The sequence below is a fragment of the Hipposideros armiger genome, unplaced genomic scaffold (genome assembly GCF_001890085.2).
Source record: "Hipposideros armiger isolate ML-2016 unplaced genomic scaffold, ASM189008v1 scaffold_125, whole genome shotgun sequence".
NCBI lineage: Eukaryota > Metazoa > Chordata > Mammalia > Chiroptera > Hipposideridae > Hipposideros > Hipposideros armiger.
Window position 1 is genome coordinate 2360395 of NW_017731475.1, and position 24157 is coordinate 2384551.

The 24157-nt window shown below is 34.7% G+C and overlaps 1 protein-coding gene across 2 annotated transcripts in view; it reads right to left on the reverse strand.

Annotated features, from left to right (window-relative positions):
* The window catches only part of TBC1D23 (TBC1 domain family member 23), a 59415-nt gene that overhangs the window by 18252 nt on the left and 17006 nt on the right, over positions 1-24157 (reverse strand). For both annotated transcript variants that reach the window (XM_019648341.1, XM_019648340.1), the window contains exons 2-12: positions 20810-20921; positions 19304-19409; positions 17267-17471; positions 13016-13139; positions 9943-10067; positions 9805-9851; positions 8939-9042; positions 7462-7584; positions 5692-5784; positions 2910-3080; positions 790-832 (exon numbers count right to left, since the gene is read on the reverse strand). In XM_019648341.1, coding sequence (XP_019503886.1) covers positions 790-832; positions 2910-3080; positions 5692-5784; positions 7462-7584; positions 8939-9042; positions 9805-9851; positions 9943-10067; positions 13016-13139; positions 17267-17471; positions 19304-19409; positions 20810-20921 — 1253 coding nt within the window. The remainder of the gene's footprint in view (positions 1-789; positions 833-2909; positions 3081-5691; positions 5785-7461; positions 7585-8938; positions 9043-9804; positions 9852-9942; positions 10068-13015; positions 13140-17266; positions 17472-19303; positions 19410-20809; positions 20922-24157) is intronic.

Below are 24157 nucleotides of genomic sequence, written 5' to 3' on the forward strand. Positions count from 1 at the left end.
AGATAGCACCTATATCACATTACATAATTACCATTTCATTTTTTGTGGTGGGAATAATTAAGATCTAGTCTCTATGCAAGTTTGATGATTACAATAAATACCTTTGTCTATATTTACCATCCTGTAGCATTAGTACTCCAGGACTAATTTATTTACTAGTTGCAACTTTGTTCCCTTAAATAACATCTCTTGTAAAAAAAATAACTCTTTTTTAAAATCTTATTACCCTGCCCTAATCCTTCACAAATTCTCAAATATCTGCCTGCAGAGATTTTGTCAATTATTTTACTATCCTGGATTACCAGATATTAGTCTGCAGATTTGAAAACATCAGCTTTGTTTAATTCCATTGAGCCAACAGTTTTTTAGCAGTTAATACCTTCGAGAAGTTCAAACGTAAAATGAAAACAAACAAACAAAAAAAGCAAAAGTAGGAAGGGTATACAGTGAAAAGTATTCTTCCTACTCATTTCCCAGTCCTATCTATTCCTTCTCCAAAGATGCAAATCATGTGGGCAGTTTTTCATATATCTTTGCAAAAATTTTTTTTGCAAATACAAGCTAATTAAACACACCTATTTGCACTGTCTTCATTAAATATTCTCGCATTTCAATGGCCTATTGTGTTTGTTATCTATATGTCCTGCTGGCTTTGCTTTTTCTGAAAATACTAAATGCCTAAAGACAGAGTATACCCATTAATTAATTTGGACACTACAAATCACTGTGATGATAATATAATTTTCTCTGAAAAGTGGAAGCAAAGGGATTAATAAATTAAAATCTTACCCATGAATCCTCCACTGGCAATGCTCACATATTCTTTGTTTTTCTGTAATGAAAAATGAAATTTAAATTATTCCAAAATGCAATTTAATTAAAACTTCTGCTAATTCTATAAACATTGACAAATGTTATATAAGGTTATATGTTAAATTTCTGGACTTTTTCTTTTCTTTGACATTTTGAACTGTGGCACAGAAAAGTACATACAAGTACATTTACCTTGTATACTATTAAGTCTGGTGCTTGGGTGGGAAGAAGGGAACTTCCTGGCTATTAAAAGACTAATTTTACTTGCATTTTAGTTCCAATAGTGTAATCAAGAGTCAAGCCAAAATCAGTTAAATTGTATTTTTGGATGTAATTAGAGTGGTTTTTAAGTTTTCAAAATATTTTGTGTCCTTTATAAGAAGAAAATATAAAATCAAGTATTATAGCTAATTATGAAATGACAGAATGTTACCATTTTACAACTAAACTACTAAAAATTAATGGATATAAGCAATGATAAACAAAAAAGAGATACAAAAAAAAGAAAGATATCTGGGCAGTATTTTTCTCCTGATGGAAATATACATGACCCAGGACCTATCTCCCCCAAAAGTAATCTGATAAAGTCACTGATCTCATTTAATTATCAGTTTATATTGAAAACACCAGGAACAGGGCTTGATAAATGATACCATGAGATTGCAATCAGTAAAATCCAGAATGTGGGAAACACTATAAGACAAAGTAACCATTTTTTTTTTCAACAAATACATTCAAGGAAAAAAAAAAATCAGGAAAGAGAACCCATAAATCTATAAATTAAAAAAGACTTAAAAAACGTATCAACCAAGTGCAATGTCTTGTTTTGGATCCTGGAAAAAAACAGGGAAACCTGAGCACGAGTTAGATTTTGTTTTTGTTATAATATGGTATTATTATAATGTGAATATGTCTTTATAAAGAGTTATAGGGTTCAATTCTCCCTACTTTTAGATTTGTTTGAAACTTTCCATGACAAAAATTGGGGAAAATATTTCTAAAACCACATCTAGACTTGAGTTATAAAATAATTCATAATATTACAAATTTTTACCACCTGACACAATATATAATTTATACCAGAGCATTTTTAGACTAGGCCAATTAAATTTATAAGTAAAATGAGTTTGAGTCCCTATTTTTGTTATTCTGTATAACTTTTTAAAACCTTCCCTTTAATAAGGTATAAAATTATCTTACAATCCTTCTCCCAAATACCTTGTTCCTGTGCTCATTTTGTCTTTCTAAGATTCTGTCCTTTAATTTTCTCAAACCAGATTCCCAGTAGAATACAACACGAATAGAAATAGACCCAAATTGAGTGGCTTATACAACGCCATGTCTACTGTCTCCCTGATTCCATAGTTCAGGGTCGTATAAAATGAGAACTTTAATATACAAACTACCAAAGAATACCTAATAAACAACTATTTTTATAAACAGCGAGCCATCAAATAGACAGTTTGTGTGCACATTGTATTTGTGTTCATAAAACCATAAAATTCTGCTAAAAAAAAGAGTGAGCCATCACTGAGTGAGGCTTTGTAGAAAAGAGGAACAGACTGCATAAAATCACTAATACGGATGGACAACATTCAGACACACACAAAAAGGGGACTGTCATATATTTATTCAAAGTGAAGATATTAAAATGAATTATACAGCTACTGTAAAAAGTACCAGGGCGTAAATAAGAATAAAATCAATGCAACAGAATAACCCAGAAATAGATGCTGATTACTAGTAATTACCAGTGATCTTAACAGAGAAATTCAGTATATTTAAAAGATGGTATTTCAAATTGATAAAACAACTGGTTAGCTATCTGGAAAAAAATTTTTTTGATTCCTACCTCACTTCTTAGACACAAAAACATTTCAGATGGCTCAAGACTTAAACATAAAAAATAAACCAGATGAGTATGCAAGAAAAATCTGGGGGAGAAGGTCTTTCATGGCAAGACACAAAATCAATAAGCTGTAAGGAAAAAATACAGATAAACTTGACAATGTAGATAAGAGCACAAAAACACCTATGAGAATTTCTTAAAGGTGATAGCAGTAACAAAGCAAAACTGAAATAATCTGTCAGCATACCTGTAGAAAGTGTGCCAGGACCATGTTCATATACATGTCTTCTTCTTCTCTGCCACTGCCCATGAAACAGAGGTGCTCTCCGCCAGCAATGGAGCCAGATTCAATGGACTGCTTCTGTGCTTCCAGCAAGGATTTTACTGACTGGGCAAACTCGGAAGGATTCTGAAGCATCTAGACAATTTTTAAAAAATTAAAAATGTGACAAGCCTGTGTTTCACAAACATTTGTGAAACCTGAAATATTTTTCCAGGAAAAAAAAAATTTAAATAGCCACCATGAAAACAAATGAAAAAGAAAAGGCTCTTGGGCCAGCCGAGTGGCGCGTTTGTTAACAGTTGGCTTGAGATGCCAGCTCTGAGCAGCAGAGCCTCGGTTCAGATCCCACATGAGGGCCAGTGACACTGCCCTCTACAGCTAAGATGGTGAACAACAGTTCAACCTGGAGCTGGGCTGCCGTGAGTCGCTGGCAACAATGTAGGCTGCAGTGAGCTGCCATGAGCCACCATGAGTGGCTGGCAGCCAGCGTGAGCTGCCATCCAATGGCTGGAGACCGATCTGCCTCACCCGGGAAGAGCGCAATGATCACAATACCAGCATGGGCCAGTGAAGCGGCGTCCTCCACAACTAGACTGAAGAACAAAAGGACAGCAACTTGCCTGTTCCCCTTCTCCCAATTCCCCAATAAAAATCTTAAAAAAAAAAACGGTTTTATAAATCAAATCTCTGAGATAAGAAAAAAGAAATATGTGCAAATGTACCTATAATACATTATAACAAAAGTTGAAACTATAATTAAAAAATAAAGCTGAAAAGTCACTGAAAGATTAAAGTATGAAAAGAAAACATTCTACTAGAAAAAAATGTGTGGTTATTATTTATTAAACAATAAGCTACAGTGTCCTTACATATCAGGACAAGAAAAGTTTAACACTGGGTGAAAGGGTCCATGACTAAAACACTACATCAAAAACAAGCTTTATTTTTTATTTCCATTTACATGGCAAACCATGTATTTCTTAGACAATCAGAAATAGTAGAAGCAGCCTTTTATTTATCAGCAGTACTCTAGGTACTAGAGATAAAAGGATGAAAAATTAATTTCTTACCCTCAAGGAAAAAAGTATGCCAATAACTACAAAAATTTGTTAAAATCACTATACTGGGGCTACATAAAAATAAAAAAAAAAGAAAAAAAAAAGAAAAAAAAGCACAGTGAAAATCCAATAGGGAAAAAAGGACAAACCATAGAAGCAAGTTGTAAACAAAAGTAAATAAAAAAATATAAACCCCCCACTCACAAGAAGATGTTCGGCATCACTAATAATTATCACTGGTTTTTACCCATCATTCTTGTAAAATAAAAAATTGGTAATGCCCAATAATGCTGATGGTATAAAACAATCATTCTCATTTACAGTTGTAAAGTGTAAACTGTTTCAGCCTTTTTAAGGGGCAAAGTGGCAGTGTCTAGTAACATTTTATACACCTACATTCCTCAACCCAATAATTCTACTTTTAGGAGTCTATTTTACAGGAATATTTGTACAAGTTTACAATGCATGTATAAGGATGTTAACTGCAGCATCATTTATAAGACAACTGAAAACAACCCAAATGTACATGAAACAAACAATAAATTATGGCATATCTGTACCATAGACCATTATACAGCCATTAAAAAGAATGTACTTAAGTGGAAAGATCTCCAAGAAACTGTTAAGTGAAAAAAACAAGTGAACCACCAAGTAAAAAAGCAAGTTAAAAAAAAAAGTGAACAAGAAATATGTAAATACGTATTAAAGGTCTGGAAGATTAAGCACTAGCTGTTAATAATTAACTCTGGAGAGTCTCTTTTAATTTCTTTCTTAAATTTAAGTTACTAATGAATTGCTTCAGTAAAATTTTAAAATAAGGATGAAAGGAGGACCATCTGAGTTTTCCTAGACAAATGAAGGAAAAGAAAGGCACAGAGTTCACTATCAGGGTGCAAACAAGCTAGGACTGCCTCTTCTCCTACAGTGCCCCAAATCTCTGGGTTGTTTTACCTCCATTTTCCTTGAGTTTCCTCTCAACACCACCGAGGCACTTCTCTACATGCCTTTCAGCCTCAGTGACAACTTTTTCAGACAAGTTGGGAAGAGGGCAGACTGCACTGTCAACAAGAGAGTTTACTCCTTTTTTTCTGTCTTCCCCATCCCTGAGGCTCTAATATTTCCAGAATGGCTTAAATGATGTCAGTCCTAATTCTACCAACTGCTCTCAGCCTCTCTGACAATATCTAATTATTTACTTCATCCACTTCGTCAATTAAAGTGACCTGAGGATAGCAATTTTAACTTAGCACCCATATGCCAAACACTACCCTTATTAAATATTAGTTTAATATGTGCGAAAGAACTCATGATTTAAAAAAAAAGGCTTATAGTAAAAACTTTTAGAATAATACCAATTATAATTGATAAAGAACTTACGAGGTGCAAGGCACTATGCTAAAGTGCTCCGTCAGGTAGCTTGCAGTAAGGAGTTTAGAATTTACTGACATAAAAATGGTGAGCAATAATAAGCCATAGCACAGTGTTTTCATCAATCCTTTATGATCCCAAGAGGTGTCCTGGGTGAGAGGGTGAATTGAGAGCAAAACTTACCGGAAGGGCAGGGACACCCTCCTTAAACAGAAAGAAAAACACCCTTAATCAGGTACGTGTATATTTATGGACTAAAGGAAAAAAAAACGATTTCTTCTCTTAGGTTTAAAACATTTTTAATCGGCATTTATACTAACCAGATCTGAATCTAAGTGGAAAGCAGTAGATAGATGTCCAGCATTATACTGTTCCGCAGGACGGCAGTCCACCACAAAGAACCGGACCCCTTCCTAAGAGAGAAAACAGCTGACATACTGAAATCTGCCACTTGAGTCACATTTTACACAACATAATACTAACAAAGGCGGGGTAACGGGTTTATTAAAAAATGGATCTTACAGGGCCGGCCGAGTGGCTCAGTTGGTTAAGAGCTCGCTCAAGAGTTTGAGCTCTGAGCAACAGTGGTTCGATGCCTGGCCCGAGCTGAGCTGCCGCTGAGCTGCCAATAGGTAGCAGGATGGCTCAGCTTAAAAAAAAAAAAAAAAAAAAATGGATCTTGGGGCGGGCAGTTAGCTTGGTTGGTTAGAGTGCAGTGCTCATAACACTAAGGTTGCCAGTTCGATCCCCACATGGGCCACTGAGATGCGCCCTCCACAACTAGGTTGAAACAACTATTTGACTTGGAGCTGATGGGTCCTGGAAAAATACACTGTTCCCCCCCCCCAAAATTTACATATTAAAATAAACATGATTTTTTAAAAAATGTAAAAAATAAAAAATGGATCTCACATAGAAACAGGAGGACTCAGTAAGTGCAGATCCAATAAAAAAACTAACCAAGATCATAAATAAATTTATTCATTTTAAACAGTTAAAACATTTTGTATATAGTGTTCTTGACTACAAAGGTTTAAATTATGTAGCAGGAAAGTATCAGTTTGAGTTAGTACAGTGTACTATAATTTACTTAGTTAATGTGTATCATGTTAACACTTTTTAAAAAATCATATAGTTATAAACTCAGCTCTAGATACAATTCGTATTTTTGCAAATCCACAAATTTATCAACAATTCAATTCACATAAGAATTAAACGTTTTTTGGAGGTGAGGGGAGGTTCTGCAATACCAATCTGAACTCAAGAAGTTTACATGGGTCTCTTTAAACTAGATGACCTATTTTCATTTGTCTTTTAAATAACAGTTCTAATAAGAAAAATATGTGAAATGCTTGTTTTAAAAAGATCTATAAAAGGCATCTTTCCATGTCCACTCCTCTTCCCTCCTTCTTGGAAATACACCCTACCTCCCAAATACACACACATAGATAAGTATTGCAATACTAGTAATAAAGAACATAAATTTTAAAAATTGGCTCATTAGGGCCAGCCGAGTAGCTTGGTTAAGAGCTCACTCAGGAGTGAGAGCTCTAAGCAACAGTGGTTCGAGTCCTGGCCTGAGCTGAGTTGCCGCTGAGCTGCCAACAGGTGGCAGGATGGCTCAGCTTAAAAAAAAAAAAAAATTGGCTCATTAGATTTTCGTGAAGACAGTAATAGCCAGAAAATTATGGTGTATGGCCTCAATTCTCCTTTGTTATATGCTTTATGGCATTAAACCATGTAATTCATTTAGTTGTATAACTACCCAGAATTTAACTGCTGAATGCTAAATTCACCCTTTTGAGTATTTATACCACATTTAGCTGCTTTGCTAACATATGAAAAAAGATTTAACAATTTACAAAAATTGGTGTCAAAATAATTGTTGACAGCTAAAATAACACCCAACCTGGCAGTTTAAAAATGAATATCTGAACAGAAATTTTAACACATTAATAATAAAAAAACAAAAGCACAATAGCTACAATGTTAAAGTAAATTTTGTGGACATCAATAAGTGGAGGAAATGTTGGTTCCTTGCATTTAAAGGGGACAGACGTCTGACAAAACTGTGGGTTTTCTTTACTTACTCCCTGTAGCTGATTTGCCTGAAGGATCTCTGACACCGAGATGGCCAGACAAAGAGCCTGACTCAGATCTGCATCGTCATCCTTAATACCCAACAACGTACTACCGAATAGATGGTGATTATCCTATTTGAAGAGAAAATTTTAAAACATTATAAAGAAAAAAATAAACTTTCCTCCATAAAGAGTCTTAATAAACCATGATAAAGGCAAAATAATTATATAACATTCTTGAGTCATTTGATTTTCAAAACTTGGTATCACCTCAAATCTTTAAGCTAAAACCTACAAAAAGGCTACATAAAAAGTCCCTGTCAGAGTTGACACAAAATGAAAAAAATGAAATAACATAATCCACACAGCTATTTTCCATACTGTCACCTACAGCAAACATTAAATTTGAAAACTTCACAACTTTTCATATTTTAATAAAAATAAACATAACGGCATAAATGAACTGCATAATTGATGTAAGACATTGATCTCTAGCCCGCTCTAATTAGCCAATGCCAGTGCAGATTATTTACTCTATCTGAAGAATTAAAGCTGGTCCTTTTGGAAGACTGAAAAGAAGAGTAAGGCTTCTTTGTCATCCAGCCTCCTAAATACTATCCCACCATTTGATTTACTCAACACTGCTGGGCACTAAGGCGGTTTACGTAATGCAATTATTAAAATAGCTAAATTAGTTCCTAGAAACAAATCTCCTTTTAAATTAATTAGTTGCAAGAGAAATGTTCTTCAAAGGTTTCCCTTACCTGCCTTCTGAAACACACAATACTGAACAGAATTTAACCTCATCTTGATGTTTCAGTGACATGATGACTACCAACTAGCAATTATTATGGTAGAATGCCTTAAAAAAAAAAAGACAAGCATGTTCTCTTGAGCACTTGAGATCACAGACAAACCTGTCTGTCTTACTAGGTGGTGAGGTATTTCTGTGTCTCCCCCACTATTAACTTTTGCTTCCTGGAGTTTTACTTTCTAGGAGCTCATACCACTCATGTTTCTAATCGGGTGTCCTTTCTCTTGAATACACTGGTCTGGTCTGACTGGGGCTAAGTGATCGTTTTTTGCTTACAAGACAGCTCTCCAACATTAACATTGTACAAAGCTGAACTCCAGATTAAGGAGGCATAATTATTCATGCTCCATCAGATTTTGCAATACAATTTTTAAAGAAAGCACTAATTTAGGAAATATCTCATAGTCAATTTTCTAACGATCAGAAACAATAATCAGAGTAGAGGTGAGGTAGTATACAAATACCAGCATATTTGTATACTATCTTTTTTAATCTGTCTGTTCCTTCACTAGGGAGAGTAGTTACAGTGAAAATCACACAAAACCTCAACACATAAAAAGACAGAAAAGAATGCCAACCGAGAGTATTTTAACTGAACTGAATACAACATAAACAATAAAACAATGTACAAAATGTGAAATACTGGGTAGTTGGTCATTTCTTGTCTTATACCTTCCTGAATGAAGCTGGGGTTTTACTGCAATAATACTGAGCCAGAGAGAAAAGGTCTTCTATATCTTCTAGATTCAAACTGGATGGAGTTTTTTCCAAGAACTCTGAAACAGGATAATAGATATGACATTTTAAAAACTGTTTGTGAAGCATACAATATGAACATTATTTATGTATCAAAGCTGGAATGTCCTCAAATATAATAAAACTGCTGGGGGGAGAAGCGGATTTCCCCAAAGGAGCTAAAAGTGTTAATGCAATTCTGCTGTTTGTGAATGATAGTGTCAGACAATCAAATCAAATTCATGAGCTTTGATCAGAATATGATTTATTTAACAAGCACCTAGTAGGTGCCATGGCCCCTGGAAATAAAAATGCCTAAGAAATACTTCCTGACTTAAGGAACTTTGTCTTATATGAGAAATATAAAAATATATCATTAAAACATAACAAGACAAACACTAATAAAGATAGTACAAAGTGCCAGGCAATATAGAGAGAAGGTAAGTAAATCTTTGTGGGGGCCAGAGTGAGGAGAACCCAAAAGGAGAACCAAAGTTTCACAAGGGAGATACCAAAAAAGCTGAGTATTGAAAGGTAAATTAAGGAAGATGCAAGAGGAGGGGAGGAAGCGGGTGGGGAGCAGAGGGGATTTTAGCTGAACAATGAAACCAAAGAAACAGTATATGGAAAGGAATAAAAGAGTGAAAAACATGAAGAAATAAATGAGGATAGCAAAATTGGGGAAAATAGTCAAAGGTTTGTATCTGAAGAGTGTGAGAGTTAAATGGAACCTCAGAGAGCTTCTAGACTAATCTCCTAAATTTATAGATGAAGAAACTTTCTCTATATTAAATGATACTCACGGATAACTTTTTCTTTGCTGTCAGATTCCTGTGCTAAAATAACTTCTCTGTAAAAAAGAATCAAATGAATTTAAGTTAAATATTAACAGAGCACCCTGAGAATAAAGAGAAAAAAAATCTAACCAACTTGATACTTACTTTGTATTAACAAGGATTATTAACATTAAGAAATAAATAAAAAATGGATCTGCTTGTTGTAGATATCCATCCCATATTGCCTGAGTGACTTCAATGGAACAGTAACATGCAAAAAGGCTTCCAAGCTGTAATTAGGAAATCAAACGGCAAACATAAACCATTAGAAATGGACTGTTCTTTTAAAAGTATTAAAGTACAGTCAAAAGTAACATTATATCAAATTGTCTGCACCTGAAATTTAATGTGTACTTTAATTTTAGTGTACCTAATCCAAAGGCAGGACATAGAGATTCAAAGAACAATGGAGCCACTTACTAGCTGTGTGACATAGGCCACAAAAATATAACCTTTAAAGCTTACATTTCTATTTCTGTAAAAATAAAAAACAACCAGTTATACTACTATTACCCATCTTCTACCATTGTTGTGGGAGATAATTAACCTATACTATCTACCATATATCTGCCATAGCATAACTAATATAATTACCCACAGAGCTCTCCCTAAGGGTAACTAGCATAATTATTATAGTTCTTAACTTACTAGGTAATTGTGAGGATCAAACATGGTAATTTAAGTTAATAGCACCTAAAAAAATTTTAATGACAATATAAATGTGAATTGCTCCCAAAGCTTACTTGTTCATCATTTGAAATAGATGAGAGAAGATTTATATCCCTCAATAGGTTTCAGCTTTATGGTTTTCAATATAAAATTAAAAAGTTGTTAATGTGTAAGTTTCTTCAGAGCCCAACTGTGTTGTAAATTGCATAAATTCAGTGATACTTTTATTTTCATAGATACAGAAACAATGCCATGTCGAGGTTTAAATTTAAAATATTTTTAATGCTAAAGGGAGCTAATGGGAACACATACATCAGGTACCAGAATACATACATTTTATGCCAGGTACTAAGCTACTGTTGCAGTTTTAAATATTTTTAAGAGATATTAAGTATCTCTTAAATATTCTTACAATAGGCCTTCAAAGAAGACCTTTTCTCTGCATTGTATAGGTGAGGTAATAGACTTGTTTGAAATAACTTTCTCAAGTTTACGGAGCTAGTGAATGGTGATGTTAGGACTAGAATGCCTGAGACTACACAGCCTGTGAACTGCCATTACATTTGACTGCAAAGCTTCCTCTTTTTTTTTTTTTAAGGAGGGCACAGCTCACAGTGGCCCATGTGAAGATCGAACTGGCAACCTTGGTGTTTTCAGCACACTCTTAACCAACTGAGCTAACTGGCCACCCCTTGACTGCAAAGCTTTTAAAGTCCATATGCTACTGATGCTTTTGTTGTTTAAAAAATTACTATTACAAATACAGATTATAAAATGCAAATACAAACAGAATGGCAATACATGGTGATTATTAAACTCATTTAAACTAAAGTTACCACTGCACTGCTCATAATTATGGGTTCTCAAGGTATAGGAATTAGCTTTGTTTCATCTCATGATTAAAAAAAAAAAAAGACTCCTTTCTATAGATATAATACTAGTAGCAAGAATGAACTACTTGGGGCATCGACTGAAGAGAAACCAGTTCTTTCAGTACTCAGCTAAAATGTGCTACCAGCACTGAGTACTATTCAGAGTTCTGGCAACAGAAATAGCATTTCATAGGCATGATGTGACCAGAGAGACCTCTATTAAGTATTAGAATGCTTTAAAAATATTTTTTTTCTTACTTCAACAAAAATAAGTAGATTTAATGCCAACATGTGAATCTCAGAGAAGCTACAATTTTATAGGTATTTTATTATTTTAACTCAAAGTGACAAGACTGTAACCTAGAAGGAACTAAAGAACAGGCTGCTGCAGTTTGGGAATTTAATGTGCCAGAGTGGAAACCAGTTAGGATTCTCTAATTACCATGTCCTAACTGTTAACTCATCCTATCGCCCGCTAAGATAGGTACTATTATTATTCCCATTTACAGATGAAGAAACTGAAGCTCAGAGGCTAAGTGTCTCAAATCACACAGTTAATAAGTGGCAGAAATGCGATTCTTTCTGAAGAAAACTTAAGTAAAACATGATCAAGGAATATGTTTAATTTTTGAATACATATTCTTCTAGCACCGATCATTGTTTTAGAAAGATCTTCAAGTAAACCTAGAAGAGCAATTTTCAAAGTGTGGTCTGAGGAGTCCTGTAGTACCCAAGCATACGTGTATTTAGAGGGGTGTCCCTGTGGTGAAAGCTATTTTTGTAATAATGCTTAGAATTTATTCGCCTTTCTCACACCAATTCTCTTACATATAAACAATAGAACTTTCCAAAGGCTCCCTGATATGTGGTATCATCACAGGCTGAATAAAGAAGTAGATATGAGAAACTACCTGTCTGTGATCTAGCCAAATATTGTGATTTGCAAAAATATAAAACAATGCCACTATTCTCACAAATTTTCTGCTGGAAAATACAGTTATTTTTCATTTAAAAAATAGACTATGTTAACATGTAATGGATTATTACTTCTAAATAAATATTTAATACTTCTTAGTTTTAATTTCTAATCAACATAGTCTATATAAAGAACAGATCCTCAATAAATGTTGTATGTAAGAGGTCCTGAGACCAAAAGGTTTGAGAACCACTGACCTAGAATAATAAAATTTCCCAATGAAAATACAAATTGGAATGACAAAGCAGAGACATACTTTACATTCTTCTATATTAACCATTTGATAATCTTAAATCATTTTCCTCATGATTGGATATCAATCCTTATACAGACTATCAACAATTTAATCACTCAAAGTTTGAAAGTAAACCAATACTTATCATGTTACATATATTAATACATGTGTGTTAATATATGTGTAATGTCACATATTTTATTGTAAAACAACAAAAAGCTAAACTTCATATGAAATAATCTGAACTAACATAAGTGATGAGCAAATAAAGCTATTTTTGAAATGCCAATAATTTTACTACTCTGCTTTACATAGTAATGGTCTATAATTCAGTACTTTTCTTCCTCTTCCTTGGGGGAAAAAAACCTAATTACAATTTCATAGAAATCTATTTTTCATTAAATGTTCCTACTTTCACTTTATTACCCAGTTGAGTGCATAGGAGTCTGGAGTAATTTTCTTTGTATCAAGAAAAGAACAAAGCTCTGGCTCGTGGTATTGGATGAGTAATCGGAAAAGATGAAATGGTCTCCCCTTCAGGGAACAATCCCTAGAAGACAAAAGAAGCAAAGTTTCTCGAATTAGTAAGTCAGAAATGATCATATCAGTAACTAATCCTCTTGCAATACCCACCTCCTCTCCCCACTCCTAGAACACCAGCCTATGTGACACAACCAGACAGCACTCTCTTGCTAACACCTAAGGTACCTAACCTGACAGAAAGTTTGTAGAAACAGCAGGTCTACAGCCAACTCTAGGGAGACTCTCTCCAGGTGAATCCAGGTAGCACGCAAACGAAAGGATTGAAGGGACCAATGAAAACAGCAGGACCACATAAGGTATTCCGGTAAGTATTGGATCCTAAAAGGAGATCTGGAGCGTCTTTAAGAAGTGCAGCCCTTCTTCCCTGACAAATAAGAGGAAACTCCTAAGAAGGCTTCAGGTTAGCGCCACAGTTAACATACTCAATTAGGAATGTCCTTCAGCAAAGATGCAAGTCTGAAATGGCCACAGATGAACATTTAAGAATAGTGGATCCACTCAGAAGAGCCTTAGAAGCTGTTGAAGTGGATTGGGTACCAGGCGCTCAAAGTGAATTTCAGGAGGTGCCAAACACCTTACTGAATAACTACCCTACTTCTTGCCTTGTTCCCTTGTATCTAATGAATCAGTAAAAACATAAACAGCTCAAAGTACAGGTCATCAGAAAAATCCATTTCTACTGAGGAAATACCATGTGCCAGACATGATAACAAGCACTTTACAAAAATCTCAGTTTACTTTTATAAGCAATCCTATGAATGATACTATTATTTTCCTCATTGTAGAGATGAGAAAACTGAGGCTTAGTTGTGGTCAAATAGTTCACTCAGGATCATATAGCTAAGAAGTGATGGAGCTAAGACTTGTACACAGAAACTGGGCATTAAACCATTATGCCATACTACCCTTTCGTATATATAATTTGATATTTTAACAAGTGATATTTTGGTAAGGGCACAGTCTCTAAAAAAGGAATCTGTAAAGAAATTAAAATAAGGCAAACAACTTCATGTAAAAAAAGTTAATGTCACAGTTTTAACATAAAAGTATTAAAAATGTTTTAAAATGCCATGCAAGTAGAAATGAAAAACAATTTCTACAAATCCAAGATCTGAAGTCTCTGCCAGGATTGGTATGATCCTCCACCTGCCATTTCTTAAACTGAAGATAACAGAAAAGTTTTGTAGAAAAGGCCCTAGGTTGGTTATTCAGGTCCCCAGAGAAAGGACTAGATTCATATTGGCAAGGTTACCTCCTCCTTAGTCTGAATACTTTCCCCACTTTATAAATGCAAGGCTTATAGACTGAGTAAGGGCATACATTGTAGGAACAAGTGCCTAGTCTGTGGTCTCATCTTCAGAAAAAGCGGGACATCTCAGGGAGTCAGCCATTGTAAACAATTCATTTAATAGCTGTGTACAGCAAAGTTACTCTCCACTGCAAGGCACTGTACTTGACAGAATTCTACCCATGTTATATTTGAATCTGTAATAAAAAGATGTATTAAATGGAGTTGTGGCAAAACTTGGTGAGGTGGGACAGATAAGTTGCTGTCCTTTACTTGTCTGTTCCCCTCCCCCAATTCCCCAATAAAATCTTTAAAAAACAAAACAAAAAAAACCAACTTGGTGAGGCTGTGTTTTATCCACAGGCATTAACCCTGACCCAGGCTGGAGTACTGTGTTCCATGCAGAACTCATGTCAACAGTAACTGCAGGAACCTGACAAGACAGTGTGTTACATAGCTCAACAAAAAACCCCTCCCTCTATGACTAGCTACCGCTACCAACATTCTCCAGAAAGCTGGGACACTATGCCCCATGCTATTACTAGCTGTTACACTGATAGGTGGTAAAATATAAGCTAAAACATAAGCAACTGAGAGACCTACTATAACTGAGAGAGCCATTCGGGAATGGCTCCCAAATATGAATTCCAGTCTTGGCTGTACCTTGACCTTAGCCCTGCCTCCTGGTGTCTCTGGGTCAATTTTCCTTACATGAAACACTATGGCTTCAAGGCAGCACAGAGGTACTCCACCCTGCTGTACATTAGAACCTCCTGAATTTTTAAAACATACCTATGCCTAGGCTCTACCTAGTCTACTTTTATTTGAAACTTCAAGGATAAGTATGTTTAAAAATTCTTCGTCTGAACAGACATTTCTCAAAAGAAGATATACAAATTGCCACTAAGCATGTGAAAAGCTGTTCAACATCATTATCTGTCAGGAAAACGTAAATCAAAACCATAATGAGATACCACTTCACACTCATTAGTAGTATGGCTATAATAAAAAACATAGGTGTTGATGAGGATGTGCAGAAACTGTGGGCTTCATTCACCTCTGGTGGGAATGTGAAATGATGCAGTTGTGGAAAAGTCTGGCAATTCCTCAAAAGGTTAGACAGAGTTATATGATCCAGCAATTCTACTCCTAAGTACATACTCAAGAGAAATGAAATTATATGTCCACACAAAAACTTATACACAAATGTTCACAGCAGCACCATTCATTAATAGCCAAAAAGTGAAAATCCAAATGTCCATCAACTGTTGATTAAAATGTGTTATATGCATATAATGAAATAGTACTCAGCAATAAAATGGAAATAATAATATATATTACAATATGGATGAGTCTTTAAAACATGCTAAGTGAAAGAAGGCAGTCACAAAAGACTACATGTGACTTCATTTATATGAGTCCAGAATTGGCAAATCCAGAGAGATAGAAAGTAGAAAGTGGTTTCCTGGGGCCGAGAGTGTTGGAAGGAAATGGAGTTGACTAATGGGTTACAGGGTTTCCTTTTAGGGTGATGAAATGTTGTAAAATGACTATGATTATGGTTGCGTGACTATACTAAAAACCGCTGCCTTGTACATACTAAAAGGATGAATTTTGTGATGTGAACAGTATCTTAATAAAGCTGTTATTAAAAAAAAAAGAAAGAAAGAAACAAAAGAAAAAGTTCTTCAGTTGATTCTAAGAAGCAACCAGTGTGGAGAACCGTGTTAATAAGTAAAGCTCTAGTGTCCATCCAAAGTTAGGTTCAAATCCTGACTCAGTCACACACCAGAAGTGTAATCCTGGATAAATCATTTAATCTCTCTCTTTGCTTTAGTTTCTGTAGTTGTAAATCAGAGATACCTACCTTCTAGTGGTCACTGTTTAAATGAGAAAATACACAAATCATCTACACCTAGTATAGTGTGTTATCACATAGAAAGTAGTAAAAATTGGTAGTTATTTAACAATCACGCTCCAAAAGAGCAGTTCTCTAGCTCTTTTGCACAGCTTGGCTGCACACTGTAATCAACAGGGAAGCTCTGTACAAACACCGATGCCTGTGTGCCCTCCTCAGAGATCTGAGTTAATTACTCAGGTATGCAAACAGACATCAGGATTTTTAACAGCTCTCCCAATAATTCCAGTGTGTATCCAAGGTTCACTGCCTAACCACAGGTCTAGGTTATGTCGAAAGTTCCTTTTGGCTCTAAAATCCTGGCTTCCTGATCCATAGTACTGGCTTCTACAAGAATTCTTTCTGGCCTCAGGAGTGCCATGCCCGCCACCGCACCCCACTTCCCAACCACCTACACATCTGTCTGGTTTCAGTCTCAGTGTCACTTCCCAGGGAACCTGCCCCTGATCTCCAGGGCAAGTTAGGTCGCCCCATCATGCATCCCCCACAGCACTCCCTATTTCATCTTCCTCATACTCGGCACACTTCTGATTATTGTTCAATACCCATATTTCTAGGACTACATTCCAAGCTGTAACCCCAGCACCTCACTTAAGGTAGCACTCCAAAAATTTTACTTTTCATTTAGACACTATGATGTTATTTTTATTTTATAGGTAAGAAATTTAAAAAGGGATACTACTGAAAAAGCATGAAGAGTTATGCTGCATATATATGTATATACTCTAGAAGCATAAATTCTTAACTAAAGAATCATATAAAAAATGTTTATAATCACAAAAATAAAGTGAAATGTTATGATTCAAATAACTTTCAAAATTATCTGATCCTTTTACTTTACCACCAAAGTAAATCTTAACAACTTTAGTTCAAAGCAAGCTACATCTTTATTCATTTTTAAAACTATAAGAACTAACTCGTATTTTACCTGGGGATGTACTTATTCATGACAGCATAAAAGCAGTTGTATAAATCGCTGCGTGGCAGCTGAAGATGCACCAGTGGTTTGAGTAGATGTATCCAGCTAAGCGACGTGCTGTATTTAACGTTACGTGATTTACAATAAAAGGTAATTACAGATTCAATATCCAAAAGTAATTCTGCTGCCTTCTCTTGTGGCACTGAAAGCTGGTCTAGGAAAGAAAGTGTCAAAATAAAGTTACCAAGGACCTGTTAGAGGCTCAGATACTGGACATAACACTTGTTTACAAACATAAAGTACTATGCTAGTGCATTTAGAGCATGACATAAAAGCACTTTCCCTTATTCGGAATTTAATAGTTATTCAATATTTACTAACTTAATAATACTTGACATGTATATATACGACGTGTGATAAAAAAATTATTACAGTAAGTGTCTTTGCCATTAATCCTCCTCAAAATACTCCCCTTCACTTCGAACACACTTATCCCATCATTCTTGCTACTTTCTGAAGCAGGTCTGGAAGTGCTCTTTTATGAGTGTCTTTAGTTGCGCTGTCCTGATAATTTTGACTTTGGGGAAGAACCAGAAGTCTCATGATGCCAGATCCAGTGAATAAGGTGGATGAGAACACACCATAATATTTTTATTTGACAGAAATAGCCGTATACCAGAAGCAATGTGTAACACAGAACATTGTCATGATAGAGGATGATTTACGGCACACTTTAAAACACACCTTCTCTCAACCATAGCTCACACATCTGACTGACTGCACCAAACAAGTTGAAACTTGTCACACACTGTTACTAAGGTTCGTCGTGCCGCTTCCCATATTGAAGAATCCCGCCTTTCCATTAGATGGCACTTGGCAGCAGCATTCACTGTATTTTTTTTTTATCACAAAGGAAAGGCTCCGTGTCACACATCGCTTCTGGTATGGCAATTTCTGTCAAATAAAAACATTACAGTGTGTACTCCTCCACCTTATTCACTAATCTGGCACCGTTTGACTTCTGGCTCTTCCCCAAAGTCAAGATGACCATGAAAGGTAAACATTTTGAATCAATTCAGAACATTGAGGCAGCCATGGCAGCACAATTGAAGACATGAAAGAGAACTTCCAGAGGTGCTTCAGAAAGTGGAAAGAACGATAAGTGTGTTCAAAGTGAGGGAGTATTTTGAGGCGGATTAATAGCACTGTCTTTTACTGCAATAAATTTTTAAAAATTTAAACATTCACTGTAGTTTTTTATCACACCTCGTATATATGCTAAACATAAGGATGGACAATCTGAACTACAGGGGTAGGAAAGGTAGTCATAACTCATATTTCTGGAAAGCAAAAAACTGCTTTCTAAACAAAAGATTATCATCTACCCCATGATGGGCGGCTGCCACTATAGCTTTGTTCAAGGGGAACGAAAGTGATTTATTCTCTACCCCCAAATTCCCTTTCTTTTGCCCATACCAGCAATAATATTTCTATTGTGGTTAGTGCACAAAAGCTTATTTAATCAGTAATTTAACTAAAATATACTAGAAAGAGAAACAAAAAGATACCAATGAACTATATATGAATTAAAAGAGAAATACAAACTAAATTAATTTAACCTTGAAAAACACCTTGTGGGGTAATCAGAAACCTATTCAGCCATGACTTACAATAGTTTTTCTATAGCACATCATGACCTGTGATTTATAGATAAACTTTTGGAACACAGTCCCCTTTGAAGACTATATACAATCATACAGATATTATTAATTATACAAAAAAGCAATTTTAAAACTGCAACAAAAGGTATTTGAAGCACTGAATATAGAATGCAAAAGAAACACTAAAAATTGAGCTCTTTCTTGAAATGTTAGACATTATTTTATAAGAATTTCAAAAGAAAAGTTCTAAAAGTATTTACTAACCTTTTACAAATGCAACATATCCCAAATTATAATAAGATAATTATACTAAAGAGTGACTCCTCCACCCCAAAATTATTATTTCCAAATTTTTTTACTGTTTTAAAACAATTATTAAACTTACCAATAAACTCTAGACAATCTTTGTGAATAGTGTTCTGTTCTGGCAGGTCTAAAATACCATCCCATGATGCCAAACTATCACCTTTTCCTGCAACATTTAGAGCAATCTGGAAGAGAGAAAAAAGCAATTCTCTTCATGTTATTTCTCATCTTTAGAAATATGATGTAATAATGGAAAGGCCTGAATTTAGGAATAATAATTCATTCATCTAAGGTTACAAAGTAATGTATCTACACTCGACCAAATGCTAAGCGCTTAGTCATATCACAATGAACAAGCACAATTATTTTAAATCCTCCCACATCAAATTGTACTATTTCATGTCAATCCAGTGTATAGAAGGAATTAACAAAATATTCACATAATTACATATGTAAATTTACTTCAGAAAAACATCACCAATGCTATAGACTGAATATTTGTGTGCCCCCCCCTCAAAATGCATATGCTGAAACCTAATCCCCAATGTGATGGTATATGGAGGTGGGGGCGGCCTTTGGGAAATGATTAGGTCATGGTGGTGGGGCCTCATAAAAGGAATTATTGCCCATGTAAAAGAGACCCCAGAGAGCTCCCTTGTCCCTTCAGCCATGTGAGGACACATTAAGGAATTGCTATTCTTTCAAGTTTAATGGTATTATGGTTATTTAAAACGTCTTCATCTTAGATTTTCATATTGAACTATGTTAGTGTGCTACCAAGGATCTGCTTTAAAATAATCCAGTGGGTGGCGTGGGGAGGAAAGGATGTGGATACTAATCAAACAAGATTGGCCAAATGTTGATTAACAGTTGAAGCTAAGTGATAGGTACATGCGGGGTTCATTATACAAGTCTCTCTACTTTTAAATATGTTTTAAATTTCTATAATAAAACATTCAGAATGCTATGTACAGTTATAATTCCATTTCTGTTACATATATATGTGCAAAGGGGAAAAAAGTAAAACGATATACACCAAGACATTATTATGTGTTTTACCTATAGGCAGTAGATGATTTTTATCTTATCTTTTGTTTATGTATGTTTTAACAAAGATAAGCATTTCTATTATAATCAGGGGAAAAATCTTAATTTGAAATTAAAAAATGATAATACATATGCACTGGAGAACAGTCGAAGAGGAAAATAACGCAAAGGAAAAACCTCCTGTAATTCACACACCCAGTGATGTATTTCCTTCCCCTCCCCTTTTTAATATAGCTCGATCATTCCACATCAGCAATTATATACTCAGTGGTTGCATCTTCCCATTTCATTAAACAGTCTTCATAAACATCATTTCTAATGACTACAAAAGAAAACACTGCCTTTCAAAACCTAAATTATTACATGTACCGAACATTACAGAAACAGACATTTTAGTAAGTTGCTTCGTTTGATAAATTTTGTAAATGTGGCACGCCTAAAGGATAATAAAGTCTTCTGCAACTCAGACAACTGAAAATAAAAATCTCAAGTATTATTCTTAAGTGATTGCATTTTATTTGTTTTAGTTTCCAGTTACCTTCCAAACTTTGGCCCTCAGATCAGCAGGCAGCAGTCTCCCTTGAATTATATTTCTCAAAGTTTCAAGATCACAACCTCCTGCTTCCAGAGCTTCTTCAAGATCTTTTTCCCTAAAAAACAAGTCCTTTATTAAGACAAATTTTCTTAATTGAGATTCATTTATAAGCATGGCCTGTTAAAGGCTGTATCTAAGACAAAAAAAAAAAAAAGGTTCTAAGCAGCCAAAATGCAGTGCCAAGGCAAATACCATTTTGTTTTCTTGGGAAATCTCAGGTTTTATACACTGAATTTACTCTTAATTTGCATTTAGTTCTAATAAGCTTAGTTATCAGTGTTCTAAGATTAAAGAAATTTGAAAAGAGAAGACAGGGCAAGCAGGCTGCTGGCACTGAGAAGTCACAGTAATAGTAGTATTCATGGTAGTGGTAATGACTAACACTTTATATAGCAGTAACTTTGTGTCAGGCACTGTTCCAAACATTTCACATGTGTTTTGTAAATTCTTACAACAACCCTATTAGGTTACATCATTGGCCCCAGTTTACAGATGCAAAAACTGAGGTAACTGAGGTAGCTTGTGGTCACATGTCTAGTAAGTAGTAGATCCATGATTCAAATTTTAACAGTCTGGTTCCAGAATTTATGCTCTTAATATTAGGCTAGATAGTGGCAAGAAGGAGAAATTACAAAATTCAGCCAAGAATTCAAATCACTGCAGTATGGGACTACTTGGTACATAACTATACAGATATATGCCTACAGCAATGACTGGCTTACAGTAAGTATTCAATAAACAATGCAGGAACAAAAAAGGCTCTAATGGCATTACTGTATTATATATTAAAGCAATATAATACCACATCAAGTAAATTATGAAGTAAATCAACAAGCAGTTATGTTCAGTTAACTACATTTAAGGAGAAAAGTATGAAATACATTTTATTTTCGTATACAATACATAAGAAATCTGTACAAATAAAAACCCATAACTCAGTCAGACAATTCCTGAAATTCCTTGAAGCAGCCTGAAAGGGAGAGCATCCCACCAGAATCAGGAAACTAGGATTTTGTCATTTTTCTGGTTTTGAGCATAATAAATTTCTCATTCCATATTCTCTCAATAAGGTAGTATAAATTTCTCCTATTGATAGGATTCCAAGAATATTAGTTTCAATGTACAAATTTAATGAAAATGTAATCACTTGGGATCATATTCAACAGAAAAGTAGTGATCAAATCTGAAAGATTTCTTAACAAAACTACTATAAACTCATATAAACAAAAACATAACTAGTAACTACACAAGAATAATTTTGTTCTTTTGCTATATGTTCATCAAAGTATTGGACGGGAAAGTGAGGGAAAGAGATTTCAAGTCTACTGTTGAGAAACACTTCAGGCCTACAGTTGATAAAGACTAGGATTAATCTATTCTATTCTGGCCCCAACTTACAACATGGCCTGTTAGAATTTGAAGCATTATTAGTAACCATGAAAAAAAGAAAATGTAATGAAATCTTTGATGAATAAATACCATATTTTTAATGATTCAATGTGTAAATAAACTGAAAACACCATTTAATGAGATGAAATTCTTTTATCAAATCAATGAAGAACTAGAATTTTTCCATTTTTCAGTACAAAATCCTTGGTTTCTTTTTGAAGTAACTTTGCCAACTCTCTTACTATTCCAGACAACAAAGTATAATATTTGGGAGCAAAATGCCTAATCCTCAAAGTACTTTTTAAATCCTAACAATGAACAAGCACACCTTTGCTGATATGGCTACTATTGGATTCTTTGATGTGACCCCCAGGAAACCACTAACATAGTCTCTAGCAGTACAACCATAAGCAAGAAACCAGAAAATGCTCCACCTTAAGTAGTTAAAGGCACTTCTCACAAACTAAATAATTAAAAGCAACAGTATCTTCTGAACCAGGTGTTCAAAGGTTCAGTTATCAGAACTTCAACATTACAAATGTTGATTGTAAAAGTAGTAAAAGAGCTGAAAATAAATGAAGCTAAATAATTCATAAAAAGATCAGGTTCCTATCAAGAGATAGAAACTCTATGGCATTGAACTCTCCGGTATAATTTTCCTTCCCCTAAACCAAGTTTCCTTCTACTTTTGAATAAGCAACACCTAGCATTCAAAAGCAAAACACACATATGGTAGGATATGATTGGGTGCGTTGTGGTTTTTTAAGTCTTCTTTGATTATGGCAGCTTCTTACCGACCTAACAAGCTAAAGGTTGGTAGAGTGTACAGGACATTCAGGCAAGTCTTAAAATACACAAGTATGGGCCTTATCCATTTACCTTAGTAGGTATGAAAAATAATTATCTCCTTTGCTCAAAAGGTTCAGGACGGAGCATACCCAAAGTTTTGGGGCTGGAAAGAAACAGAAATGCATGTGTCCCTGGCTCTGTAACACTGAAGCTGGAACATATGTTAGTATAACAGAATACAGGTTACTTCTGTTAATCTATAAATGACATATTTTTCAAAACCTAAATAAAACATAACAGAACTTCATTTGATGTTTTGTGGCAAAATCACTTAATCTAAGCACTGTAAACCAAGTTGCCTTAGAATCACAGCAAGGCAAACTATGTGACTAAATTTACATGAAATTAATTTAATATTTATATTCAAGCTAGCAACTGAATTAGGTTTTTCTTCTTCAACCAAATGGTAAATAACTTCTAGGATACGGAAATATTTGCACAACGCCAGTTGTGGGGAAACGGGGGACAGGACAAGGATGGGACATAAATTTTCAAGCACTACTACAATAAATATGCATCTCTAAATGCTCCTAGGATTAACAAATTCAATTTGAAAATTTGCAATTATTTTCTAAATAAGCCATATATTGAATATTTAAAATTATCATTTTAAAAGCAACTAGAAAACACAAACTAAATAAATAAAAAAGGAAAAAACTAGACTACATGTGTTCTTAAAACTTAAAAAGTTACAGAAAACCTGCCACTAGGAAAAAATAACTATGTATTACACTTTTTTCTAAATTCTGTTTTCCCCTTAACCATGTTCTAAAAAGTTGTTTTCCCTATAATTTCAAACCTTATGAAACCTTTCATTGTACACAGTCCAGACAGAAGTGAAAACAAGACTTGGTTCATCTCCTACATTTTTTTTACATATGTATCTTTCTGCACTTCAACTCCATACCCATTATCAGCCTTCTCCTTTCCTCCCCACCTTGATGCCAGCCCCTGGCAACCACGGATTTACTTTCTGTCTCTATATATTTACCTATTCTGGAGATTTTATAATCATACATATACACACACACACACACACACACACACACACAC